This window comes from Pseudopodoces humilis, chromosome 3, assembly GCF_049639895.1.
Source record: "Pseudopodoces humilis isolate 2021_Gansu_Grassland_sample_001 chromosome 3, ASM4963989v1, whole genome shotgun sequence".
In the NCBI taxonomy this organism is placed as follows: Eukaryota; Metazoa; Chordata; class Aves; order Passeriformes; family Paridae; genus Pseudopodoces; species Pseudopodoces humilis.
In genome coordinates, this window is record NC_142202.1 from 4,906,164 (window position 1) to 4,930,492 (window position 24,329).

The 24,329-nt window shown below is 43.9% G+C and overlaps 1 protein-coding gene across 2 annotated transcripts in view; it reads right to left on the bottom strand.

Moving 5' to 3' along the window:
• Positions 1 to 24,329, bottom strand: part of PAK5 (p21 (RAC1) activated kinase 5) — an 87,392-nt gene that overhangs the window by 36,908 nt on the left and 26,155 nt on the right. Inside the window, exons 1-2 of one of the 2 annotated variants that reach the window (XM_088053514.1) lie at positions 15,636 to 15,747; positions 1,929 to 2,143 (exon numbers count right to left, since the gene is read on the bottom strand). In XM_088053514.1, the coding sequence (XP_087909640.1) occupies positions 1,929 to 2,143; positions 15,636 to 15,648 (228 nt within the window). In that variant the 5' untranslated portion in view covers positions 15,649 to 15,747. Of the gene's footprint in view, positions 1 to 1,928; positions 2,144 to 15,635; positions 15,748 to 24,329 lie in introns of those variants that run through there. The other variant, XM_014254604.2, reaches the window with a different exon arrangement.

A 24,329-nucleotide genomic window follows, 5' to 3' on the forward strand; every position in this document is an offset into this window, starting at 1 on the left:
TGTTATGGAGGCCCATTTCAATTAGCTACAACTCAGTCTCAGAAAGAGAATGAAACAGGACGGTAAAGGCACAGTTTCTTGAATCCTTATTTTCCTCACCTACCTATACCTTTGGGAACGCAATCAGCTGCAGTCTGGGTAATCTCCTTCCAAATTCACATCTTCTACCTGCACAGAAACTCCTTCCTGGGGGTGTCACTGCAGATGCTTTGTGCTCAGCCCCATGAGGATACCAGGCTCCAGGAATCCTGTCCCTGGGACACACATTCTGGGAAGATGCTGTGGGATGCAGGTGGCATCAAGGACCACCATGACCTGAGGCTACACTGGAAGAATGAGCTTGGACTGGGAGATGCATTTTGGCTGTAGGGCCCAGCCCCTTCCTGGCACATGGCAGTTTACTTGAGATGTTCATCCCCGGCATATGCACATATACCTGATACACAGAAAAGGAAGAATCTACAACTTCTTGGAAAGAACCAACAGTGATTTTCTCTACTTCAAAACATGGCAATTGCCCATCTGGGGCCTGATCCCTCACTGTGTATTATTTCAGTGGGACATGAACCCAGCTCTGCACATGTCCATTTGCAGGCCAAAACCCAGAGTCATATGATCTTTATAATGCTGAGAAAAGTAATGTAACTTAAAACTTTTTAAGCTTAGGGATTTATAGCTCCAGAACTGTAGGAAAGAGAGGGCATTTCTGCAAGATAATAAATTCCATTTTTTTCTTTTCCCCCATTTTAAAACATCTTCATGTATTCATGTCAAAACATCCAGAGATATTTTTGGTGTTAAGAAGGGCTGTGGAACAAAGTTGCTCTCCTCCATCAGCAGGAAAAAGATTACTTCTTTCCTCATTATTCTGGGCCACAATTATCAACAAAATATTTCATTACAGAATAAAAAAAAAAAAAAAAAGAAAAAAAGAAAAAAAGAGAAGACCTTGGTTTTATCCCCATTGTCCTGTAGCAGCACCCAGAAGACCTGATCAGCAAGTGATGAGTGCTCTTCTAGAGCAGGCAGAAAATGTAAATTTAGCAAAGAGCACTTAGCAAATATAACTACAGGGTCCATGCTCTTAGGATTGCCTGATTTTCCCTTGCTGCAGAAAAATCCACATGAAAATGTAATCCTGAATTTATTCTGCAGCTGCATGGCAGGGAGGGGTGCGTGGCTGGCAGGGTCTAGGCTATCACCATCACACAGGTGGGATTCACCTGGATGTCAGGATGTGCAATCCCAAAGAAACTGCAAAATCAGGGTCGATTGGTCTTACCGGAATCCTGAGCCTCGAATCCTGATGGCTCCCTGTCCAATGCTGCTCTACCCTCTAAGCCAAGTTTTCTTCCCAGGTCCAGCCTGAGCCTCCCAAGCCATGACCTGGGGCTGTTTCCCCTCGTTCTCCTACCCACTGAGGAGCTCAGCTTCATCACCATGTCCTACCCCTGCAGGAAGCGGCGGGTGGCAATGAGATCCCTCCCTGAGCTCCTTGCCCGGCTGAACAAGCAATTTAATTTCTTTCCTTTGGTGTACCTTTCCCTCTCTCCCTTGCTTCAAACTGCCTTTGCCTAAAGCACTGTTCTTAAATTAATTATCAGGGAGCTTTATGCTGCAGAGGAGCAGCGTTTTGGCCCTCCACTGGGACTTGTGGCTTTTTCCTCTGCAGCCCGGGAGCGCAAATGCTCTGCCCCTGCCAGACCCGTGACTCACGCTCTACTGAGACACTCCCACAAGTTTTATACACAGAATTCCTTTTTTCCTTGCAGCTCTGCTGTTAAATGTTTAGATTTGCAGCTCCCTCCCAGCCATGCCTGCCTCCCAGGACAGCTGATATGTAATACCAACACGCTGCTGGCGTTGCTTCATTAAGGTGACACGCAATTAAAGGCAGGTTGAGGGACTCCAAGGGAGTCAGCACTGACCTTCATAGGAGCCAGCTGGATGGGAGTGATGCATGAGGGATCCACCATGGGCTTCGGCCGGTTGGCCGTGTCCGCCAGCAAACTGTGCCACTGCTGGGGCAGCCCCGTGAACTTCTGCTCCCGGTGGTCGAAGCCAGTGTGGACCCGGTGCTCGAAGTTGGAGGGCCCGGAAATTTCCAGCCTTTTCTTCTTTTTCCCGAACATGGTGGAAAGATCTGGAGAAGTCAGAGGGAAACAGGAGAGAAAAGGAAAGAAAAAAAAGACACATGTTTATACTGTTGTAACTCTCAGCCATTCTCTCTGCTTCACAGGGATTTTTAGCAGATGTCATTAGCTAACTACCTCCATAAACTTCACACACTGAGATCTGTGCGAGGCAAGCACTTATCTGACCTCCTTTCTGGAAGATTTTAATGAATTAACCCAGTCTCTTACCACATATGTTTATAATACCTTATGAAACAAGGAAATTCCCAGGAAAGAAAGCCCCAGGTCCTACTTTGTACTCCTCTCTGCTCATGCTGCAAGTTGCACTCCATGGAAGCTCCAAGCTCAGAGCAATGCCAGCAGCACTGGATGGCTTTGCTCCAAGGACAGCACTTGGAGTAAGTGGTGAGCTTTGCTCTGATACAAGGGGGAGCAAATACAGGCACAGCTTTGCATCCTAAATCTACACCCCAGATCCTGGAGCAAGGACAACCTATCCCAGATGAGAGCCTGGCTCTGCCGTGGTCAGATGTAGGTCTCACACAGCAGCACTCAAAGGGGAATTATTCTTGTGCCATTTTCAGCGATGAAAACAGAGAGCTCAGACCTAATTCTATCCTGGTCCAAGGGTCTTCATCTGCATTTGTGAAGGGTCCAGCTTAAAAGACGTATCAGGTATCAGCTATTACAAATATCATGGCCTGACTTCTTCAGGAGAGAAATGATTTGCCATGAGAGCCACATGCCCAAAGCACCTGGGTTTACACCAGCAGAGGTCCCTGGCTCCTGGCCAGCAGACTTCAGTGGGATTCATTCATTACATCACGGCCTGACTCCTTTTAAGGTCCAGGAAGGAGCATCAGCTCTTTGGGTTCCTGTGCAGGTGGTGTGGAGAAGAGAGAGGAGTCCTTCCAATCCTGTACAAGCAAGGAGCTGGAGGCTGTTGGAGGAAATGTGACCTTCCCAGCTTCTCCATCACTGGATGGACCTGGGTTGGCCTGGCTGCCTGGTAAAGCTAATTGTTACAGCTCTTGCCCTACAGAAAGTGAATGTTCACATCAATTTTTATTGTTATTTCCTGATAAGACTGAGTTGACTTGCTTTCCTCCTGTCTGTTTTGGCCTTCCTGAGGAATGTGGAGAACGCAGCAGGAGGGCTTCAGAGCACAGGCTAATAGATTAGCTGGGGCAAGAGAAGTTTCATTGGCAAGGTGGAAGGAGGTATGAGTGGCAGAATGAGAGGGATAAAGGTATTGCTCATTCTACTGGCACAGGAAATGGCCAATACACTCACAACCTGCATTAACCCTTGGGGTTGGTGGGTCCCCCCTTAAAACAAAGTACAGCCTAACAGCTCTATTGAACTGTTCAGAAGTTCAGAACTGACTTTCTGGAGGACTCCACAAATCTGCTGTGCAAGGCAAGGACAAATTCCTGGTCCCAGGAAAACAGACTGAGGTCCTGTTGCTTTTCAGTAAAATACTGTCCTGTGCTGAAAAAGTTCTCTGCCTTCTTTCTGCTGTCTTAAAATAGTCCTCCACCTTGCTGTCTGGGCTGTTTCAAGCACGGCTGGCTAAGCACTTGAGCAGCATCTGTCTGAAACAGCAGCAGGATGAGGAGGCTGGCAGCTGTGTAAAACCTCTTCTATCACAGCTGTAAAGGTGCTGCCCTGACTGATTCAGGAGGTGGAGAGAAGCTCGAAGAAGAAAATACAGTTGTGTTGTTGCTGCAGATAAAAAAAATATGGGGTCATAAATCAGGTATTTATTCCACCCTCATTACCTTTACTTGTCTATCTAAAGATCAAGTCCATTATTTGAAAATTGATTGCTGGCTGCATCCTAAGTCCCCCCCTGTGTATTTGTAGGTGATTGTCTCCTTTTTGCATATTTCTTTTAGACAGTGCAGACTTGCTCCTGTTGGCCTCTCTTCACAGGTCTCATCTTCCACACATCTCTATCTGGCTTTCTACCCTACGCTGAACTTCCCAAAATCTCCAGCTCTTTTGACAGTCTCTCTCCAGCACTGTTAACTTGGGTATCTTCCTTACCTTCCTCTCCCAAAACCTCCTATTAAATCACTTTGATATGTGGCTTTTCTCCGTTCTCAGCATCATAATTGTTTTGTTTTCCTTTGATGCATTTGGGTACCTTGTGGCACTCCCAGACATGTATTCAAAGCCATCATGGTTGGTGTCTGTTCAGAGGTTATCCATTTTCCAGGCTCAAAGAGAAGCAGCCAGAAGGTCAGGCAGTAGGTCCCAACCAGGGCTCATCCACAGGGCTTCACAAGTTGCAGCCAGCTGCAGATCAATGGCACTGCACTGATTTAATTTGCCCTCAGGGACGGGAATCCATGAGACTATTGGAGTAACATTTTAAACCATCAGCTCTAGACATGTATTTTTTCCTCTGATCAATGCCAGGGTTTCCCACAGGACTTGCATCTCAACGCAACTGCTGGATGCTTGAAGTCCTCCAGAGCTCTAAACAACATCAGATAACTAAAAGCACATCAGCTGGCACAGTGCACATTGCTTTTTAAAATGAACAGCATGTTTACTCAACAAGATACAAGCCAGCAAGTTACCTCCATTTCACTGCAAAGCCAAGCCAACCTCCCCTCAGCAAGGTCCCTCCACAGAACTGTAACATACATAGCCATCACAAAGAAACTTCATTTCCCTCACTTCTCACAAAGAATGGAAATGATGCTGCCTGTTTTCCTCAGCTGTCTGAGGATGAGGGTTTGGGGCAGCCAAGTCTGTGAAACCTTATGCTCTAGGCTTGTAAGTGTCCTGATTCAGTCCCCACTGATATGGTTGGTCTTCACACCTTGAAAAAGGAGAGATTATTTAATTTTTCCCATAGCTCTATTGATATGACACCAAAAAAAGTACTTATTTAATCAGGTGTGGAAGCAGAAAACATCCCTGGTAAGTGAATACATGTTCTCCAAGACTTCTAAAGCAGTTTTAGGAATAACCCAAGTGCTTTGAAGAGAAATGGCGGAGCTTTCCAGGACGCTAGATAATGTGTGTGTAGCAGAAAACTTACAAAATTTGTATCAAGAACAAAAAATGTATGTAATTCATTCAGGCACCTACCCATTCACACAGAACAGCAATCCTCTCACAGTTATTAAGAACCCCTAATTTCCTAATGGGATTACTTTGGAAAACATCCCACAGCTAACAGGGCAGCCTTTATCAGAGGCACGGGGAGGTGGGAGGCTGCAGGGCAACTCTGCGGAGCTGCCTCTGTGCCATCCCCACACCAGAGCACTCACCCTTAACTTAATTCTTCCCGACAGCTTCCAACATAGCCCTGATTGTGCCAGGGCTCTCAGCAAATGCCACCTCTCCGTGCAGCTCCTCCTGTGCTCACCCCCACAGAAGGAGAGGAAATGAGAGGTATTGTACGTGTAATTCGCTGCTATTTTGGTGGGATGAGCACGACCAGGATGTCTGCCCTCCCCTTGCACGTGCTCCCCCAAAGGACAGTCTGGTCGATTCCAATGGCACATGGCACATGCGACACTTGACACAAGGGGGCTGGGGGAGCCTGTGATAACAACAGTTGATAGCAGTGGGCTTGGCTTTGGGGGAAAGGCAGGACTCATCACTGCAGTGCTTCAGCGGGGCATTTCTATGGGAAATCTTTACTCACTCTTATGCTGAAATATGCAGCACATCAATTTTGTGCTTGTAAATGTGAGGTCTGGAGGAGGCAGTCCTTTAGTGGCAGCAAACAATGAATTCAGTAAGCAGAACAGCACGACACCTAAAGCAAGTCTGCTCTTAAATGGGAGAGCCAGGAGTTGAGCCTGTTCAGCTCCAGGCTGCCATGCCAAGGGCTTCTCAACCCACAGCCCAACTGAGGCACAAGAGTTAGAGATAACAGAGTTTCTTAACCAAAGCCATGATGGAAAAAATATGGACATGACACTTACTAGAGGAAAACACAGTACTGGGGGGAAAATCAGACTATTGCACCACCTCTTCTCCTGAGTAACCCGTAGCAGTGCTGGTCCCAGATGCGCCACCGGGGAATGGGGAAGGCACAGTGATAGCAGGAGAAATGTGTGAGCTGTGCTCTGTAGATAGTCACCCAAACCCTTCTATAATTGCAGTATTTGTCTTGTTCTTTGTCTCTGCCCGGGAAAGGAGCAGTGCCAGCTCTGCTGGTGCCCGCTGAGGAGCCGTAACACAGCTCCACCCGGCTGCTGCAGGCAGCAGGTAACGCTCAGAGGGTGCCATCAGGAGCAATCACTGCTTTTGCTCTCAGTGCTGTTTACTGTAGTGCCTAACAAATCGAATTACATGCTAATCAGCACACCCTGCCTGCTAGATCTATGCCAGACCTGGCTCCTTTGCATTGCACTCCTTTCTACGCACAGAAATAATTCACTGAGCATCACAGTGCCACGGGCTCCCAGGCTGGTCCAAATTTCAGCCATATTCCTTCAGGGACAGATCACATCCCCCCAGAGGGAATTTCCTAAAGTGATGCCCATGCAAGGTGTGTGATGTGGACCAGCAAACAAATCCACTCTTGTCAGCTACTGCACTCTCATTGTGCTGCCTCCCAGTCACAGATGAAGGGGCTTTTCCAGCAAGAAGCATCCTCCAGCCCCACACTGGAGCAAGAGGGTGGCAGTACTATTCTGGATGCCAGGGGAGCCCATTCAGACTCTTCCATGGTGGTCTGTGCTCAGGACAGGATTTCCAGCCATGGCTTTCCCACAAAAAGTTAGAGCCCTGCCAGCTCACACCCTGTAGCTCACACAGATGTCACAGGTTTGCTCACTCTCAAAAGTTTGGTCCCATCCTGGGGTTTCCATGAATTGTCCCTCTCCTGCATGTGAGATCAGGGCACACTCCAGGATGGATGAACTGAAAAGCTGAAAGTCCAGATTTATGTTGCTGCCCTCAAAGAAAAAATTTTTGCATTTACAGCAAGTAAAATCCAAGGCAGTTGGAATAAAAATGAAAAAAAGGATTACTTCAATCCTAAGGTTAATGGTATTCTGTGTCTTTTATCATATCCTAGGAGTAATTCAGCCAACCTCTAAAATAAGAGAGAGCTCTGTTTAACTCTGTCCTGTTTTCTGTTCCCAATGAAAAAGTCAGAACTAATTTTTACTCCCCCTCCAAATAGCTGCTCTTTTAAAAGACTACAAAAGTTGGAAAGACCTTTCGTATCTTGTAATCTTGAAAAGTACCAAAGAGTCCCAAGTACACCCCTTAACCAGTGACAACAGCCTTTGCCATCCCATATGTCCCCAGATAACCCTGAGCAAAGGTCTGTGAAATTCTGCCACAGATAAAATAATAACCTTACAAAGTCAGTACCTAGAATAATGAAGTGAGATGGGAATTTTTACTTTAAAATGGAACTTCTAATGACTCTGTATAACTATGTAAGGTCTATTTTTTCACTGTGGTATTTCAGCAGCCAGAGAAAGTGTCCCACTAACCCCAGGAAATCGTGTGTGTTCACCATGACCCTGAGCCACCCTGGCAAGCCTGCAAGGATTTCCTAACTCACACCTCACTGCTGCTCGAGCACGGGCTGGGCTGAAATATTCCCACAGGAGGGGCTCTGCCATCACTGGCTGCCTCAGCCCAGCAATGTGTTTGCTTTTAAACAACCAGCAATTAGTTCATTTTCATTAGGGAGTGCACACTGCATTAAGCCTGTGAGCCTGTTTTCTGCAGGGATTCCCTGTGGTTCCTCAGCTGAGCAAGCAGCAGCAGAGCCCTTTTCCCTTGCAGATGGGCATGTTATTAGCATGTAAAAATTGCCTTCACGCATGCTGAGTATGATCTGTGAGCCCAAAGTGGGGGACAGCAGCAAGGGCTGTGAAAAGGTCCTGTGAAAAGGCACATTTTCTCCCAAGTCAGCCACACAGCCAAAAAACCTGGTTACAGGCAGGAGTGTTAATAAAATGCTTCATTTTTAAAAAACCTGACAGAGACACAGATTGCAAAATGGGGAGATGGGTGCAGGTCGCTTTCTTTTGATAATTTTTACTTACTCATAATAGTTTTCTGTAACACAAGGACCTCAATTATTCCCCTCCAGAGCAACCCAAATGCAGTAATACATCATTAGCTTTGGCGGCTTCTGTTCCCCCGCTCTGATTAATTGTAACCTTTCCCGATATTTGATCGTAAATGAGAGAGTATGAATTGAGAAGCACAAATTAAATTAATGTGTCAAGGCAGCCTGCAGAGCCAGTGCTTCAGACAAATGTGAGCTGGGCTGAAACTCAATCTCCAGGAGAAAGCAAATGTCTGGGATGGACTGATGGCAGCACAAATCGCTGAAAGAGCTCCTGTGAGTGAGAGGTAAAAATGATGTTTATTCTCCTTTGGGTCCCACTGGTGCAAATTCCTGCTCCTGAGGCAAGTGGAAGGAGACCGACACATACCTGTGTATCTATACACTTAATATGTATTTAATATATTTACTATATTTAATAAAACTACTAAAAATGGGGAAAATGGTTTATTTTCTTTAATAAGAAGCAGTGACAGGAATAGTTTTGTGTTTCCTTTCTGTTTAAGGATTGATCTGAGCTTCTGGGTGGGGACCTTCTGCTGCTGGCTGCAATCAGAGCATGAGCTTTCCTTTGCAAAAAAATAAAGCACGCCCCTGACTGCAGGCTTACATCTTAAAGAAGAATTTCTCTCTATTTTTAACTGAAAATACAGAGAGCACTACCCTATTTTTCAGGAGATAAAACCAGAAGTTATACCTGGAAAAGCAGAGTGACCTGAATGAGAAGACAATAAAGTTCATGGAAAGACTCTTAAAAACCACACTGGTTTCAGGTCAGGACTGACACATTACTCTGACAAAAGGGGAAATCCTGTTTGACTTTCCACATACAACATTCTTAAATGTTCTCCTAAATCCCAGAGTATCATTCTGGATGGATAGGATGGAAACAAATGGGAGACACCCAAGAAGCAGGGGGTAAGGCTGCCTGCAGAGCACCTCAAACCAGAGGTAGGTGAGTGGTCATGCCTTGTATTTATTTATTAAGTTACTGCTGTTACCTGGAGGGAGATCTCATTACTTTCTCAGATACAAGGTTTTTTGTTTTGCCACACGAATGGACAACATGCAGGTGAATACTAGGTTGGTTCACCTGTCTAATGACGGACCCCATTTCCCATGATCCCTGCTTATCCCTCTGCTCCTAATTATGATACAAGCATTTCATTTTGGAACAATAAAATAACACCTTGGAAAATGTTCTCACATCCTTTACTAATGATGATTTTAAACACTGACCCTCTGGGAGCAACAAAAAGGACCTACAAATCCTGAATAAACCAAGTCAGCTCACATTTTGAGTCCTTTACCATTCTGCTAAGCTCTTCTACACACAAATAATGTACTGATAGAAATTAATCACCTGCGACCACATAGTTTTCCCAGACTATTCTTTCAGTTCAATTAAAGTACGGAAGTATGATTTTCAGTGCATGCCTGTGTGAGTTTTAGAATGAAAAGCTTGATGATCAATAGGATTCAACTTGTTATCATGGATTTTCAAAGTGTGTTTCAAATATTCAAATATTTCAAAGTTTTGGTTTTTTTTTTGAGATGGGACAGCCTTCTAAGTCATTTAACCACTATTAAAATACATGCCTTAATCATGGTAAGATATGTACTCATGGACTAGACCAACGAAAATGACTCTTTCCCAAAGCCCCTCATTTACCCCATGGCATTCTGCTCATTTCAACCTTAGGTCAAATCAGCCAATTTCTCAGAGTTTCTATGTCACTGCACAATATAATAAAAATACATTTAAACAATTACAAAGAGTCCAGGACTTGTCATTGTCCACAATTCTTTTCAATCCCACAATACCTTGTTTATGGTTGAAAATGCCTTCATTTGTCACAGCACAGCAGTGTCTCTTGATAGCTGGCCCATGAGACATATCTAATAGAAATGCACAACGGAACAAAAGACAGAAAAAAATAATAACAAAAGCCAACGTATGCTTCCAGAGAAATGGTAAAAGCTGGTATAGAGTGGACAAACTAGGATTGATGTACTCCAGGGAACAATACTCATTCTTCTTATTGAAAGCTACTCTTGTACGAGGACTCATTTCCACACACTGACTGACATGTGCTTTCCTAATTTAGAAGTCTTGTGATTCCCAGTGGATTTTAATGCTCAGTAATTTTCAGCTGAGTAGCTTAAATGCATATATTGTAGTCAGTCACTCTCTATTATCTCATACACATGCACACATAAATAGCAACGTGGAGACGGAGGTTCGTGCAGGGAATTAGTCTGCAACAGCTCTGGGCAGATTAAAGACAAACCCCCCCTCGGCCCCCTGAACCCCTGGAGGTAACTCAAATAATTTCTATCCCTAGCAAGTGAAAAGATTCCAGATTTGCAGAAGCAAATAGTCCCCTGGGTGCTCAGCTTGAGATAATTAATGGTATTAACTTTGTAAGAAATGCTGGACATCCACAGGGAGAGGGGATTAAATAAGGCACCCATTAAATGAGACACCCTGAGTCTCAAGTTACTGCTGAAACTTCAGTTGTAAATTATTTTTTTTTCTGACTTGCTATTAGCAGTATTTTAAGATAGTTCTATATTGTTCTATATTAAAAGATGCAAGTACTCTATGTTTTCAATTAGAAAAAAACAGTAAAGGAAATACTATCAAGAATGAAAGGGATGATAGATCAGTAGAGAAGACAAAGCGAGCAGAGAGATCAGATATCAAAACAATAGACAGATTGGGAAAATAGATAAGGAAATATCAAAACAAGGACAGTGAAACTGTAATTCTGCTTATTAGTAAATATGAACATTCCTATAGATTGGGGTAACTGTAGGATAAGAACTGCAAGGTATGAATTTCTGTATTTATCAAAAGACTTAGCAAAGTGCTTGAAAAACACTTGGAAAATTGTTCTTATCAATTGGGCACCAAGTTATACCTTCTTTTCATTTTGGGCCACATCCATAGTGGGGTCAAAGTGTCAGCAAGAGATGGACTGAGACCAACTTGTAGCACAGCAAAGGGGACATGAAATATCTTGTATTTGCATGTAAAGCTTTAGTTTTAACTTCCTGAAACTGAGTTTCCTCCCCAACACTTGATGATAGCTGCAAAGCCAGCATTACAAACACAGAGAATCACGGAATCAAAGCTGGAAGAGACCTTCAAGTCCAACCAACACTTCCAGAGATGGTGACTCCACCACCTCCCTGAGCACCTTACTGCAATGCCTGACCACTCTTCCAGTGAAAACATTTTTTCAATTATCTAATCTGATCCTCCCCGGGTAAAACTTAAGACCATTTCCTCGTGTCTTTTCAGCTGAGATGAGGCAGAAGAGACCAACCCCACCTCACTACAAACTCCTGCAGGCTAGCTGTAGGAGCAGGAACACCCTCCCAGCCATGCCAGTTCCCTCAGCCACCCCTCCTAGGACACGTTTTCCAGAGCCTTCCCCAGCAATGTCCTTTCTGAAGTGAGGGGCCCTTAACTGAACACAGAGCTTGAGGTGCAGCATTTTCAGTGTGACCGCAGCAGTGACCAAAGCACGGCAGGCTACAGGGCTGCTCCACAGTTCCCAGGAAAGACTTCTCACAGGAATGTATAGTCTCTCACAAGTGCCTGTAATTACTGTAGATATATTTTAATCATTTTTAGAAGACAGCTTTTACTTGAAAAAAAAGTCAAGTAAAAGTCAAGTTTTGAAAAAAAAGGCAAATATTTTCTAAGTCTAGAAACCAACTGATCTTGAGCTGGTTGCATCCAGAGCCGGATGTATCCATGAACACACCAAAACTGCATCAAGGTGGGGCTCCAGGGGGGTGCCTGCCCCAGCAGAGATGATTTTACAGTTCCCAGAGATGTCACAGTGGCAAGTAGGAATGGGACAGGAGGGGAAGACGTGCCTGTGACAGCACCACATACCACTGGAACAAGGTAATGACACCGGGGCTCTGGAGTCGACCTCCTGCCACAACTCCTCACTGACGTGTTTGCATTCAATTTCCTTTTCCTCCTAAAACATTCACTGCATGATTTTACTTCTAAAACAGTACAGGCTGTGCTGGCTCTGAGGAATTGCTCTATTACCATAACATTTGTAAAAAAAGGTTGCTTTCCAATGAATGATCAACAGCAACAGATGCTTCATTACTCATTCATTTTTAATGGCAAGCCTCTCACAAGAGTATCTTTAGGATGAAACACAGGATCTGACCTGTATTGGCCAAGAAATGGTGCAAAATCAGTTTATTTGGTATGTCAAAATACCTTTAAAATGGAAACAAACAGATCTATAGATAAATGTGTCCACAGCAAGTGCCTGCAAGATGAAAATCATGACTTGTTATCACTGCGGGTTCCCTACCTTTCTATCTGGTTTTACTCTGCATCGTTGTAACAGAGGGGAAAATATTTCCACAGTCTACAATAAATCACAAATGTGTAGAGTCTACCTTAAATTTTTATTCCTTACATATTTTGTCTTTTTTTTTTTTTTTTTTTTTACTCTGCATTATGCTGGAAAGCTGGTCTGAAAGTCAATTCTTATCCTATTACCTATTGAGTTGCTGTCAGGCCATACTCTGTTTCCACATTAAAAATGAGAACTGATCCCCTGAAGGGTTTCCAGAGCTTACTGTTTATTACCTCCTTCAGAAAGTTTACCATAAGCTCTTTATAGAGAACATGGAATGTTTATAAAGCGATATCTGCTCAGTCCTCCTCCCTCTGGATAATCCCCAGCAATCAATAATTGCATCTGTTTTTTTTTTCAGAGCTAAGCAACCTAGCCATGCAGACTTTGTGTTTTGCCAACTCCAGACAGCAGCTTGGAAATGATGGGTCTCACCTTCTCTCTAACTGGGAGGTAAACAAAGACTCTTCATGCCTTATCTCTGAAGCTGATATGAAAGTCTTCAGACCAGCCACAGAAAAGCAAACAAAAAGTACACTAAACTGAATGAAATAACCCACATGTTTTAATCTCAGTGCAAATCCAGCAAGATGAATGCTACTGTGAGGTTTTGATTGTTTTCCATCTTTTAAAAGTGAAAAATTGCAATGTTTTTTGGCTGCAGGAAGGTTTTCAACAGCTGGAGAGGTTACTGCATCTCAGAGGGCCACCACTGCCACTTTCCAAGAGATGCTGTTGCTACAGGAGGTGGCTCTATCCCTTCCTTCCTTCCTTCCTTCCTTCCTTCCAAGGAAGGATGATGCACACATGAATTAGTGCATTTTGCTGGGCCCATCCATACACTCTCCAGGCCCTCTCCAGGATGAGAGGTTTCATCTGAAATGGTCCAAAAGGGCACTTCCAGGCTCTCAGACAAAAGCCCAAAAACCAACAAAGAAAAGAGTTTGCCAAGTAAGTGAGCAGCTAAGATGACTCTCAGGAATCTTGCTCTGGAAACACCATGAGAAGCTGCCAAGTGATTGTGTGTATGAGCTGATTCAGCTCCCAAACTTTTAGACAATTACATTAAAAAGCCACTTGTCTCCCAGAATAAACACTTCTGCTGGAGCAACAGGGCATCATCCCTCCCCAGTCTGCACTGATTTTACAGCAGCTCTCAAGGCTGTCTCATTGGGAAAACACCATCATGACAAGGAGTCTGTGAGAGAAGGCAAGATCTTCTCCAAGTACTTTCTGATAAATCTTATTTACCACTGAGGGTGAGATGCTGAGGCTACGCAGAGGTGAAGAAGTTCGCTGTCATCTCTCAGCCATCAGCAGCTCGTGGATTCCCCAAGGTTCCCATCCTGGAATGGTGCCAGTGACCCATCAGACTCTAACCCCTCAGTTGATATTTAAATACATATATCTGTATTTAAATTTAGCATATTTAGATCTGAGGTTGCAGGTTCTTCTTAAAGGCTCAGCATCAAAAATACATCATCAATTAAAAGATAATAATTAACAGGAAGGGACACCTCTGCATGCTGACTCTGACTGCATTCACTGCTGTTTCCAGAGGCAGGGAGATTCATTAATTCATTCATTCCCCACTTCGTTACAGAATGACTCCAACAAAGCTGCTAATACAACTGGGAAATCAAAAGATGAGCCAGGAAAGTGACTGCAAAAAAATGCATTAAGGGAACATGTGTGGTTATGTCAAGTGGCGGGGCCAGAGTCAGCACTTCACATAAAGAGGGACTGCAGAGTCGCTGGCTGAGAGGGAAATTAAATGTGCAGAAGGAGCTCAGATCCTAAAGGAAAGATTTTTTTTTACTGGAAAAAAATAGATAGCTTCTGTTCTAATGAAATATGTTGTCCTACAAAAAATCTCTCATTTAATTCTCACAGTTTCCCTCTTGTACTTAAATAGGGAATCACATAAAAGCTATTTAAGATATAGTTAACCCCCCAAAATGTCAATTTTCTCAAGTTTTGGACATGAGACTCAATAAATACCCTGGAATTTTCTATTTCAGCCGATCTGAAAATCGCACATGCTCTAGGTGGGCATCTGAGATGACTTACTGTTTGCTTCACGAGGCAATGGAAAAGTTTCAAAAAAGTGACTTTGGGACAGTCATGAGACTCAAATTGTTTGAGACACCACAAGTGGATGACCAAAACATCTTTTTACACTTCACCCCTGTAATTCAGTCTCTGCAACCCTTGCACCTGCACCCTGTGCACCCACCTCGGTGTAACTGTGCCCAGCCTCAAGCTCAGCCATACTGACGACCCTGGCTTTCTAAATTATTTCTACCTTCTTCAGGATAAAGGCAGGAAGATGTCCTGAACTGCTTTTAAAATGATTATGCAAAGCAGAGTGGGCTGTATAATACCTTTTCCAATAAAACTCCCTTTTAGTACTCTGACAGCAATCAGCTGTGTTATTATATCTATTCTTTCCCCTTGTATCACTCAGGCTGCATGCTTTAAATGGAAATAACATCATCTTGTCCCCCCCCCCGTTTCTTACTTGTGGCGTGTCCTTGCAAGTAACCAATGCTCAGGATGCCAAAAGCTGAAGGCTCAGCTCGCCCACGTAAGAGATGTGATATGAATAAATCAGTGCAAAGTCCATGTGAGCTCCTTCTCTCTCACTAACAGGGGCTCAGGCTGGAAAAGCTGGATCTGCACTGGAGCTGCCATGCAGCCTTTAACTACCCATGGTATCATTTTAAAACATCAGTTCACTTAAGATAGAGATTCATTTTTTAGAATCCCAAATATGCAGCTGGGTATCTCTACAGAGAAATGAAAAAACACGTGTATATGTACTAGGGTGGCGTGACACTTCTTTTACAGGGTTTGACTTACTGGAAAGGAGTTTGAAAACTCAAAGGAAATTACAGAATTCTAAGAGCTTTATCAGAAGTGTCACTCTCAGCCTGGTTAGGGCAAATCTCAATCCTGAGCACCTGGATCACAAATTACACCCAGAGCACAGCTGGGTACTCGTCACTGTGCATTTTGTACCTCCCCAAAACTCACCTTGATAGCTCATCTCTCTTTTCCCCACTGCAGAGCTGTGTCACCTCAGTCTTGGGCTTTCTGGAGCATCATTTGGGTCCTGATGCAATTGTTGTTGGCTCCAGGGGGAGAACTCTGACCCAGGAAATAGCCATTTTTTTCTGTTTCCTTCTACTGAAAATAGGAAGAATTGGAAAACAATCCTCTGTGGTGGCAGCACATCCAAGAGCAGGGCAGGGGGGACATAGCTGACTTTAAGGAAGCCCGTTTCCTTCTCCCTTCCTTTGCAACAGAGGCGAGAGACGTCACTTCCCTCCTCCTTTGCTGCCACTATCTCCCATTTCCCAATGGAAACCAAAGTTCCCCTTCATCAATATTTTCTAAGCCATGATTTTCTAAAGCTGGAAAAAGACCGAGCTTCACGTTATCTGGTCTGAATCCAGCAAGGCTTATGCTGATCAGAAAAGGAATCAAAGTTTCCACCTTGGAAAACCTCTGAGCCAATATTTGTAAATAAAGTCTAATTTAATTACCAATATATGTATTTTTCAGCTGTCCAACTCTGAGAGAGCACAATCCCACTGGGATGAAGCAATCACACTGTTTAACATGCAAAATCACTGCTCGCCTACCATCTTATTAATAGGTAGTTTTCTAATTCAGAGGAAAAGGCAAAGAAGAAGGACGATAATCTGAACACAAGCATCTGAAATGCTCCACTGAGCTCTGCTCCAGCAAACATAAGAAAGGACTTTTTTCTCTTTTTCCCCCCTCCAATGACAGCTTTCAGTGCCGCTGGCATCCATCACATGTGCAGAGGCAAATGCTTCCACACTTGGTAATAATCAGAGCAAGGGAATTATGGATTGGGAGGAGGAACTGCAGGGTTTTTTTCTCTTGGCTAAAGCATGCTTCAATCTGAAAAGCTCGAAGGGAACTCAGTAGTAGCTTCCTTCTCCATTTCCACTTTCCAAGCATAGCCAGGACTCCCTGCAGATCTTCCACATCACCTGTTTTTCCTGGACTCTCGGTTTTGCCATGCTTCTGTTCCATGTGCTGAGCTGGGGCTGGCTCCCAAAGGACTAATTCCATCAGCTCTTGCCTGTCCTTCCCACACCACTCCTTCCTTACCTACTTATGTAAAATAACCTTCAAAACTTCATCTCAAGCCCATCTTCACTGCCAACTCTGTCCCCACCTACACTGTCACCCCAGGTCACCATAAAAAATTTATCCTCTTTTCTCTTTTTGACTCACAATGTTTGCTGCAAAATAATACAAGACCTAAGAACTGTCCTCAACAGAAAGCTTCTCAAGGGAGCAGATAAAAAGGATTTTCCTTAATGTAATCATGAACTGAAATCAATAAATACACAGCAAGGCAGTACAGAGGCAAACTTGGGCACTGGAAGGATTAGGTAGGAAATCTATATAAACTATAGCTACAAGAACAGAATAAAGAGCAAATACAAACGTGAAAGACACAACCAGAATAGAATATTAATAAATTATTAACATGGCAGGTTTTAGGACAAGTGCTACACATTCTGGATCTCTGTAAAATCAGCTTTCAAAAGTCTAAGACATTAAGGCTTAATCAGAGTACATTGTTTTACAGATGAGATATCACCAGTCAGTTAAATTGCAGGAATGAAAGTGGGGGTTTAATTCAAGCTTCTCCAGGGAGGAGATTTGTTTGAAAGAGGTCAATTAAGCCTTCCACTCCAGTTAATCCCTTCTGTTTATTTTAAAAAATCTGGAATAAGGAAAAAAATTACAATAGGCCAGCAAAGCAAAATTTTCCTATAGATGCATCAAAACAAAAACCTGCAGGTCATCTTGCTTTCAGCTGGGAGAAACACAGGCAGAAATTGCAATCAGTCTGCATTTCATATGGATGCATCACATGGAGATGATTCAGACCGAATTATTCTCCAAATTAGCTTTATGAAACACTCCTCCAAGGAAGGCAGCAGTGCTTGAACTAGTTTTGGTAGAAGTTCATATTTTAACTTACAAGTCTTGTTTGGAATGAGTCTCTGTGGGGAAGAACAGAGGGCAGAAGAGAGTGGACCCTCAAAGAAACAATTTGCATTATTTTGCATTTTCCTTCAGAAGTCAGCAGCTGCCCCCAGCCCCTTTTCCCCACAGCCTTCAAGCTGTTAATGGCACTATTTACATATATTTCCCTTAAGCTTCTGAGTCACCACTGGTCATTTAGGTCAATATACTTGTTTCTTCTGCTTTTCTGAATATTGATGGGTTTCAATCTTTTTTTCCCTCTTTCTTTGGTCCTACTGTAACTCCTTTCTGAGCTTCCCACAGCAAAGCAGCAAATGCCAGGCAAGCCCCACACTGTGCTGCCCATCTGCTTCCCGCTGCCACCTTCCTCCCCGCCCCGCCATCCACCCGCCCTGCGGCGCGCCTGATCTTTGTGGAAAGGCCTTCTGTATGTTAAACACTACCCATCCTGCTGAATCAGAAATCAGGAAAAGCAGAATTATCCCCTCCCAGAGCCAGCACTGTAGAGCTTTTTTCCAGTGCTTTACCAGCACCAAGCTCTTTTTCACTGGGCAGGTGAGGAGCCACCACCGCACTGTGACAACCCCCAACCATCAAAAGCATCAATTTCCATTTCTTTGCCGAGATATCAATGGCATGGAAGGGCGCTCCCGGCACTGAAGGAAAAGCCCTGGTGCATTTTATAAGGATGCAAGGAACAGACAATCCCTACAGGGAAACCAGCATAGGCCAACAGGGTTGGAGGGGAGAGGGGCCTGAAGTGGGAAATGCCGGAGCAGTGAGGGGAGGGCAGGAGGCACAAACACAGGAATCATGTTGGGTTTCTCTGGGAAGACAAGAGCAGCACAGAAAAATCAATGTGAGTGGCTGCTAGTGAAGGGAAGGCTGAGCCAGAGGGGACAGATGCAATAGAAAACTGAGCAAGGGAGGAGAGGCCAGGTGAGAGAAGAAGTTGAATCAGTCGAGTAGCTTTGACTTGATTCAGGATGGAAGAGGAAAGGCAGCCCTGCAGCTCTTAAAGGGCAGGGAGGAGGATCTGATCAGCCATGAGGTGAAGTGACAGTAGCACAATTACTGTGGCAGCTGCTGTGGGTCTGCTCTCCTGGGTCTGCCTTCTGTACTTCTCCCAGCACCCTGATCACTCAGAAGTGAGTTAATTAGACACAGACCCATCAGCTCCCTTCACGAATTCATACAACTCCTTTGGGCTCAGCTCTTTACCACTCTCTCTTTTCTTGTGCAAGAAAGACTTTATGAGATCAGTAAGACCCCACCTCCATCCATGGCCTCAGGAATATCTCATTTATGCAGGAGCCATTAAAGAGGTTCACTTTCTGGAAAAGAACTTCCACCCCATTGGAGTACATGTGCTTTGTCCCATGCTCTGCCTTCCTTTAAAAGGAAAAATCTGCTTTCACAGCTGCCTCCATGGAAACAGCAACTCTGTGGTGCTGGCAATGCTCCAGGCTCAATGGGCTTGGTTCAAACATGGAAATCTGTATTTCTTGATTGCAGAGTGCCAGGATCCCAAAGCCCAGCCAGGTCTCCTGTGGGCTGCTGGACAGCACCAGTGAAGTTCCTGTGGGTCAGACCTCACATGTGGCAATATCAGTGCGAGCCTCCCGCTAGGGAATGCTTGGGAGAGAGGAGGAGTAGGCAACGCTTTTGACTCACATCATTACCTCTGGCAGTGCTGATGTGGATCCTGGACTACTGAAGTAGCTCATGGAGATGGAGGTAAGTGCTCAGCTTCCCTCCTGTAATGAGCTTTGAGACCAAACACCCAACAAATGTAAATTAAAACAAAATTCCTTCAATTCCCATTTTGAAAAACTTGCGTCCCCTTGTGTTCTGCTGGACAGGCCCCCCCATAGCCTGGTGCATCCCCCAGCAGGGTCACAGCTGGTGGAAACCACAGCAACACCCACTGCACTCCTGGGCTCCAAAGGAGGATAAATGACTCATTTGGCCCCTTGAATCCCCTAATCTGAAGCTTTCAGACTATCAGAGAGGATGCACAGCAGCTGCACAACCAGAGCTCAGGTAGAGAAGAGAGGATTTGCCCTCTGGCATGGGAAAATTGATCCCTGTGTAATAAAACACATAGCTCTTCTATAATCATTCATTCAGCTCCATAACACCCAGGGCATCAATCAGGCTGTCAGGAAGAGCAGCTGTGAAAGAATCTTTGCAGAAGGAAAAACCCCAAACCTCTGTGACCACCTCAAGCACCAGGGCCCGTGGCTGGGGAGATGTGCCAGGGGCAGTCCCAGCGCTCCACGGGCTCCACATCCCTTTGCTGCCTCTGACTTCAAAGGAGCTGCTCAGTGATAACTCTATAAATACCAGCAGAATGGGGCTCAGGGGCAGCTTGTGGTGAGTATTAGGAAAATGCAAAATTCAACAATCCCTAATTGCCCTCCAGTCAACAGTACCTGTTTAAATTACTGTTATTATGGCAGAGATATTGAAATTGCTAACATAAAAACAACTGAGGCAGATGCTGTAGCTTTCCACCAGCAAACATTTTACTTGCTGCTAAATATTTTCCTTCTCAATACAGGAACAATGACCATGGTGGCCAATACCCAATGATCAGGGGATTTGCAGGAGGGTGCCCTGCAAGCAAGAATAGAGCTGGTGGAGGAGGAAAAACTCATTGACAAAAGTCCCTGGGAGCTCATGAAGGAAAGGCTAAGAAGGGAATTCACCCATTCTGTTAGGAATGATTAAAAACAGTTACAGAAAAGATGTGAAGAGGGACCAAAAGAAACCATGTGTCAGATGAAAACTGAAATATGTCTTTTTAACAAAAAGTATAAAGCATATTTGTCAAAAATAACGTTTTGGAGAACATGAAAAACAGCTGGGGCGGAAGCAGGCCCAGATCTTTGCCAGGTCTTATTCAAGGCAGGGATTTAACAGAGTATCTTTAGGAGTCTCCTCACCATGACCTCTAAACACTCCTGTATCAGCCCCCCAGTGCCTCCTCCAAACATTGAAATGTGCACACAGACCTGGGCCAAGACAACTCAGGTTTTTCTTTCTTTCTCTGTCCATCCTGCCCAGGTTTGTTGCTCAGAATCCCAGCCCTAGGAATGGTGTTAAATGCCTCCCTGCTGCCAAAACCAGCAGAAAGAGGAGGTATCTCCAGCAGAACCACAGCCAATGGACCCTAAGGTGTTCAACAGGAGGTTTGAGACCCATCCCCATCCCACCCGACCCCGTGCAGGCTATCAGGAGCCCTCTGTATTCTGCAGGATGAGGCCCCATGGATTACTACTTGGCATCCTGCCTCAGGGAGTTATGCAGATGATTCAGTCCCATCAGCAAGAATAAATTCAATGAGCAATGGAATTTCCACACACAGGGAAAAACTCTGAACGCGTGGTAAAAACGCCACTTGTGCAGACAGGGAAAAGATCTTGAGTCGACACAATGCCTTACACATCACTGAAGCTCAAGTAACTGCAAAATCTGGCCCAGAATACCTTTTATTTGGTTATGTGCTGGTACTGCAGAGGATTTTTTAAAATGTATTTCTAAACCAGACGTCTTAACACCACCGGCCCTGGCTCCACTTAAGGAATTATGCTGATTTAACTCTTCTGAGGGGCTTTTTCTGAATTTCATTTAATGGATGCCAAAGAGCCAAACTCATCTCAGTTATTACAAAGACTGCAGGTTCTGCTCCCAGGGAAGAGCTGCATCTGCTGCACATCTCATGCAGTCCTAGCCCGGAGGACTCGCTGCCTAAGTGGGAAAGGCAGAGCAGGGAAACACTGAGCAGCACAAACCCCACTCAGCTGCAGGGTGAAGTGATTTGTCCACACCGCCCCAGGAGCCTGGGCTTGATTTCAGACCTTTGAGACCCCTCCCCTCCTCATGTGAGCATTTCCACAGGAGATCACGAGCCCACAGGTGGAGGCACAAATCATGTCTGATGCGGAGGGGGGCTTTAGCCCTGATCCTACACACATACAGGCATAACTTTATTCCAGCTGTTTGATCTTACAAGGGTTAAGGAAGCCATTCCTGTGCTCAAAGCAAATCAAGTAGCAAAGTTTGCAGGACCAAGGTCTGGTTTTCCTCCCTGAGGCAAGAAATTGCTTATTTTGCCACTGGTTTTCTTGGAAAAGTAATCATTTTTTCTGGAGCCACCCTCTGCTGCAGGTTCTAACTACTTTGAACCTTTTCAAAATGCCACCGCTAGAGGCACTTTATAAAGCACCAATAAAATTAATATTAAAAATGACTTTGCGCATAATTCATGGCCTCGAGAAACCATTTCTTATTCGGCTGACAAACCAGCCAGTCATGCATTTTACATTGCTTTCTCATTTCCCTAGCTGTGATGCACTGCGTTAGGAGCAGTGGAGCTGTGCTGCACGTGTCAGTCAGACAACACACAGGAGACAGCCCAGTGCCAACATCAATCCAGCGGGATCACCTGCGATGGGATGCAGCCGTTTGCTATCTCACATCGAGGGCAAATCAGGGACTTACAACAGATTTACAATCAGGCTGAGCCACCTCAGGGACAACATCTGTAATATCTGTCCAGGTACAAAATGTTCTACTTAATCTTCCTATTTGTTTCCTTTGGATACACTAGCCTGAGAATTTATGGCAGCAATGTTTGAAAAGTAGTGAATTTTATGCAAGTATTAGAGAAAACCCCTGGGAAACATTTAGCAGAATAAACTCAAAAAGTAGTACCAGAAACCTAACTGAGAAAGCTTGTGCTATATACAGCTGTGGTACGAGCACTCACTTAAAGCAATTAAATTAAAGAGTTGAAATATCTCGTAAGAGCTGTCTACAGCATGCCACAGAGGAAGATACATAAATCAAACAAAGAAACACAGATGAACATCTAAGTCTCATAACTGTTCAATTCTTTCAAAATAAATCCAGGTCAACATTATATTTTATACCAAATTAAATATGTTCAAATTGATATTTATTAACAGTCAGCTCTGAAACCCTTGGTTAAAATAAGATGGACTGTAATTTTAAAATATTGGTTCAGACAGGCCATAGTACGTAATTTGTGATTTATACTACACATGTGGACAAGATCTCATACAGGGATATAAAGAAATAAATCTCATATTTATTCATATATTTCTTTATTCATATATATAAAGAAATATATCTCATACAGAGATATAAAGAAACTCCTGAAATTTTGAAGCTTGAAGGCTATTCTTAAAGACAGGGAAAAAGAAAAAAAAAAAAAAAAAATTAATTTTACTTAGAAGTTGTTAATAGGGCAAAACACTGCCCAGCGTCTCCACCACCTCAAACTTGAACATCAGGCCTTATCAACATTCCCCTGAAGAAACCAATAAGCTCTACCCCTCCTACTCAGCTTTAAAAAGTCTAGCCAATTCTCCTAATGTAGGTTACACCAGAAAGGGAATATTGTAATTCTTTCTCAAGAGATTTGAAGAATGGAAACACAGAGTGGTTTAATTAATGTTAAATAATCAAATTCAACTTCATATAATTAAATTTAATCACCTATCAGAGTTAATAGGCCAAAAATAACAAATGGCATGAGAAGACTGAGAAATCCAGTGCAAAAGGTCCCAGAGCCAATAACATGGTTATTAAAGTACTGAAGTTTGGCATATGTGCCAATAGGAAAATGGAGTATTGAAGGCTCACACCCTTCTGAGCAAAAGGCTACCACTACAGCAGAAAAAGCAAGACAGTGGAAATTCAAGCCTCAAAGACTTTCCAAGCAGAGAAACATCTAACTTTGGAAATTTTTGGTTTTTACTTAATTTAATGAAGATTGAAGGTTGAAAACAAGATTACTGCAGCAAGGAAGGAAACACTTTGGAAGCCAAGGATACAATGTGATGTGCACATAACAAAAGGCAAAAGTGATGATAAAGATTTTGCTGGAGTCATGCAACATATCCCTGATGGCTACTGCAATGAAAGGTCATCATAAAGAGGTTGGTAGAACATATCAGAGAAGCACATGTAGGGAACATCAACTCTTAGCTCAAAGATCCCAAAAGATACAAGAGGCTAAAAAGAACAGAGAAAAAGAATGGAGGCACTTGACAGTTTTGCCTGCTGCCTTTTTGCTCATGTTACGTGACATTTCTTTTAGGGTATTTTAATTTTTCTTGAGTAGAGCGGTGATTTAAATTGCCAGAAAGTATTGTTTACATTAGGTTCAGAGCCATGTCCTAGAAATCAGAAACAAAATGTGGTAGTCCTTTTTATTAAAGGTTAATTTGTCTTCTTTTCTACACTACTTTTACAGTTATACACTGACATCAGACAACCTTTGTCATGTCAAACACTGGCTTGAAACAGAGGCAGAGCTTATTCCCACTGAAAGCATAAGATGTGTATAAACTTCAAACTTAAGACAAAAGAAATAAAAAGCTATTTGAGATTAGCAAATAACCATTTCCAATTCCACCTTCCGGTCTCAAATGCAATCATTTTTGGAATAGGAACAGATTCAGCACCCTCAGCAGCCCGCAGCACATCCTCCTCCTCCTCTAAGTAAGCACCGAGAGCCCGAGCTCCAGTGGGATGCTCCTCTGGATGCAGCTGCCGGCAGCTCCCGATTCCCCCTCGCCAGGACACATTTAATCCCCAGCGAGCTCCGGCGGCACAGCCGCTTCCCTCCCTCCCTCCCTGCGGCCGCTGCCTGACAGATGC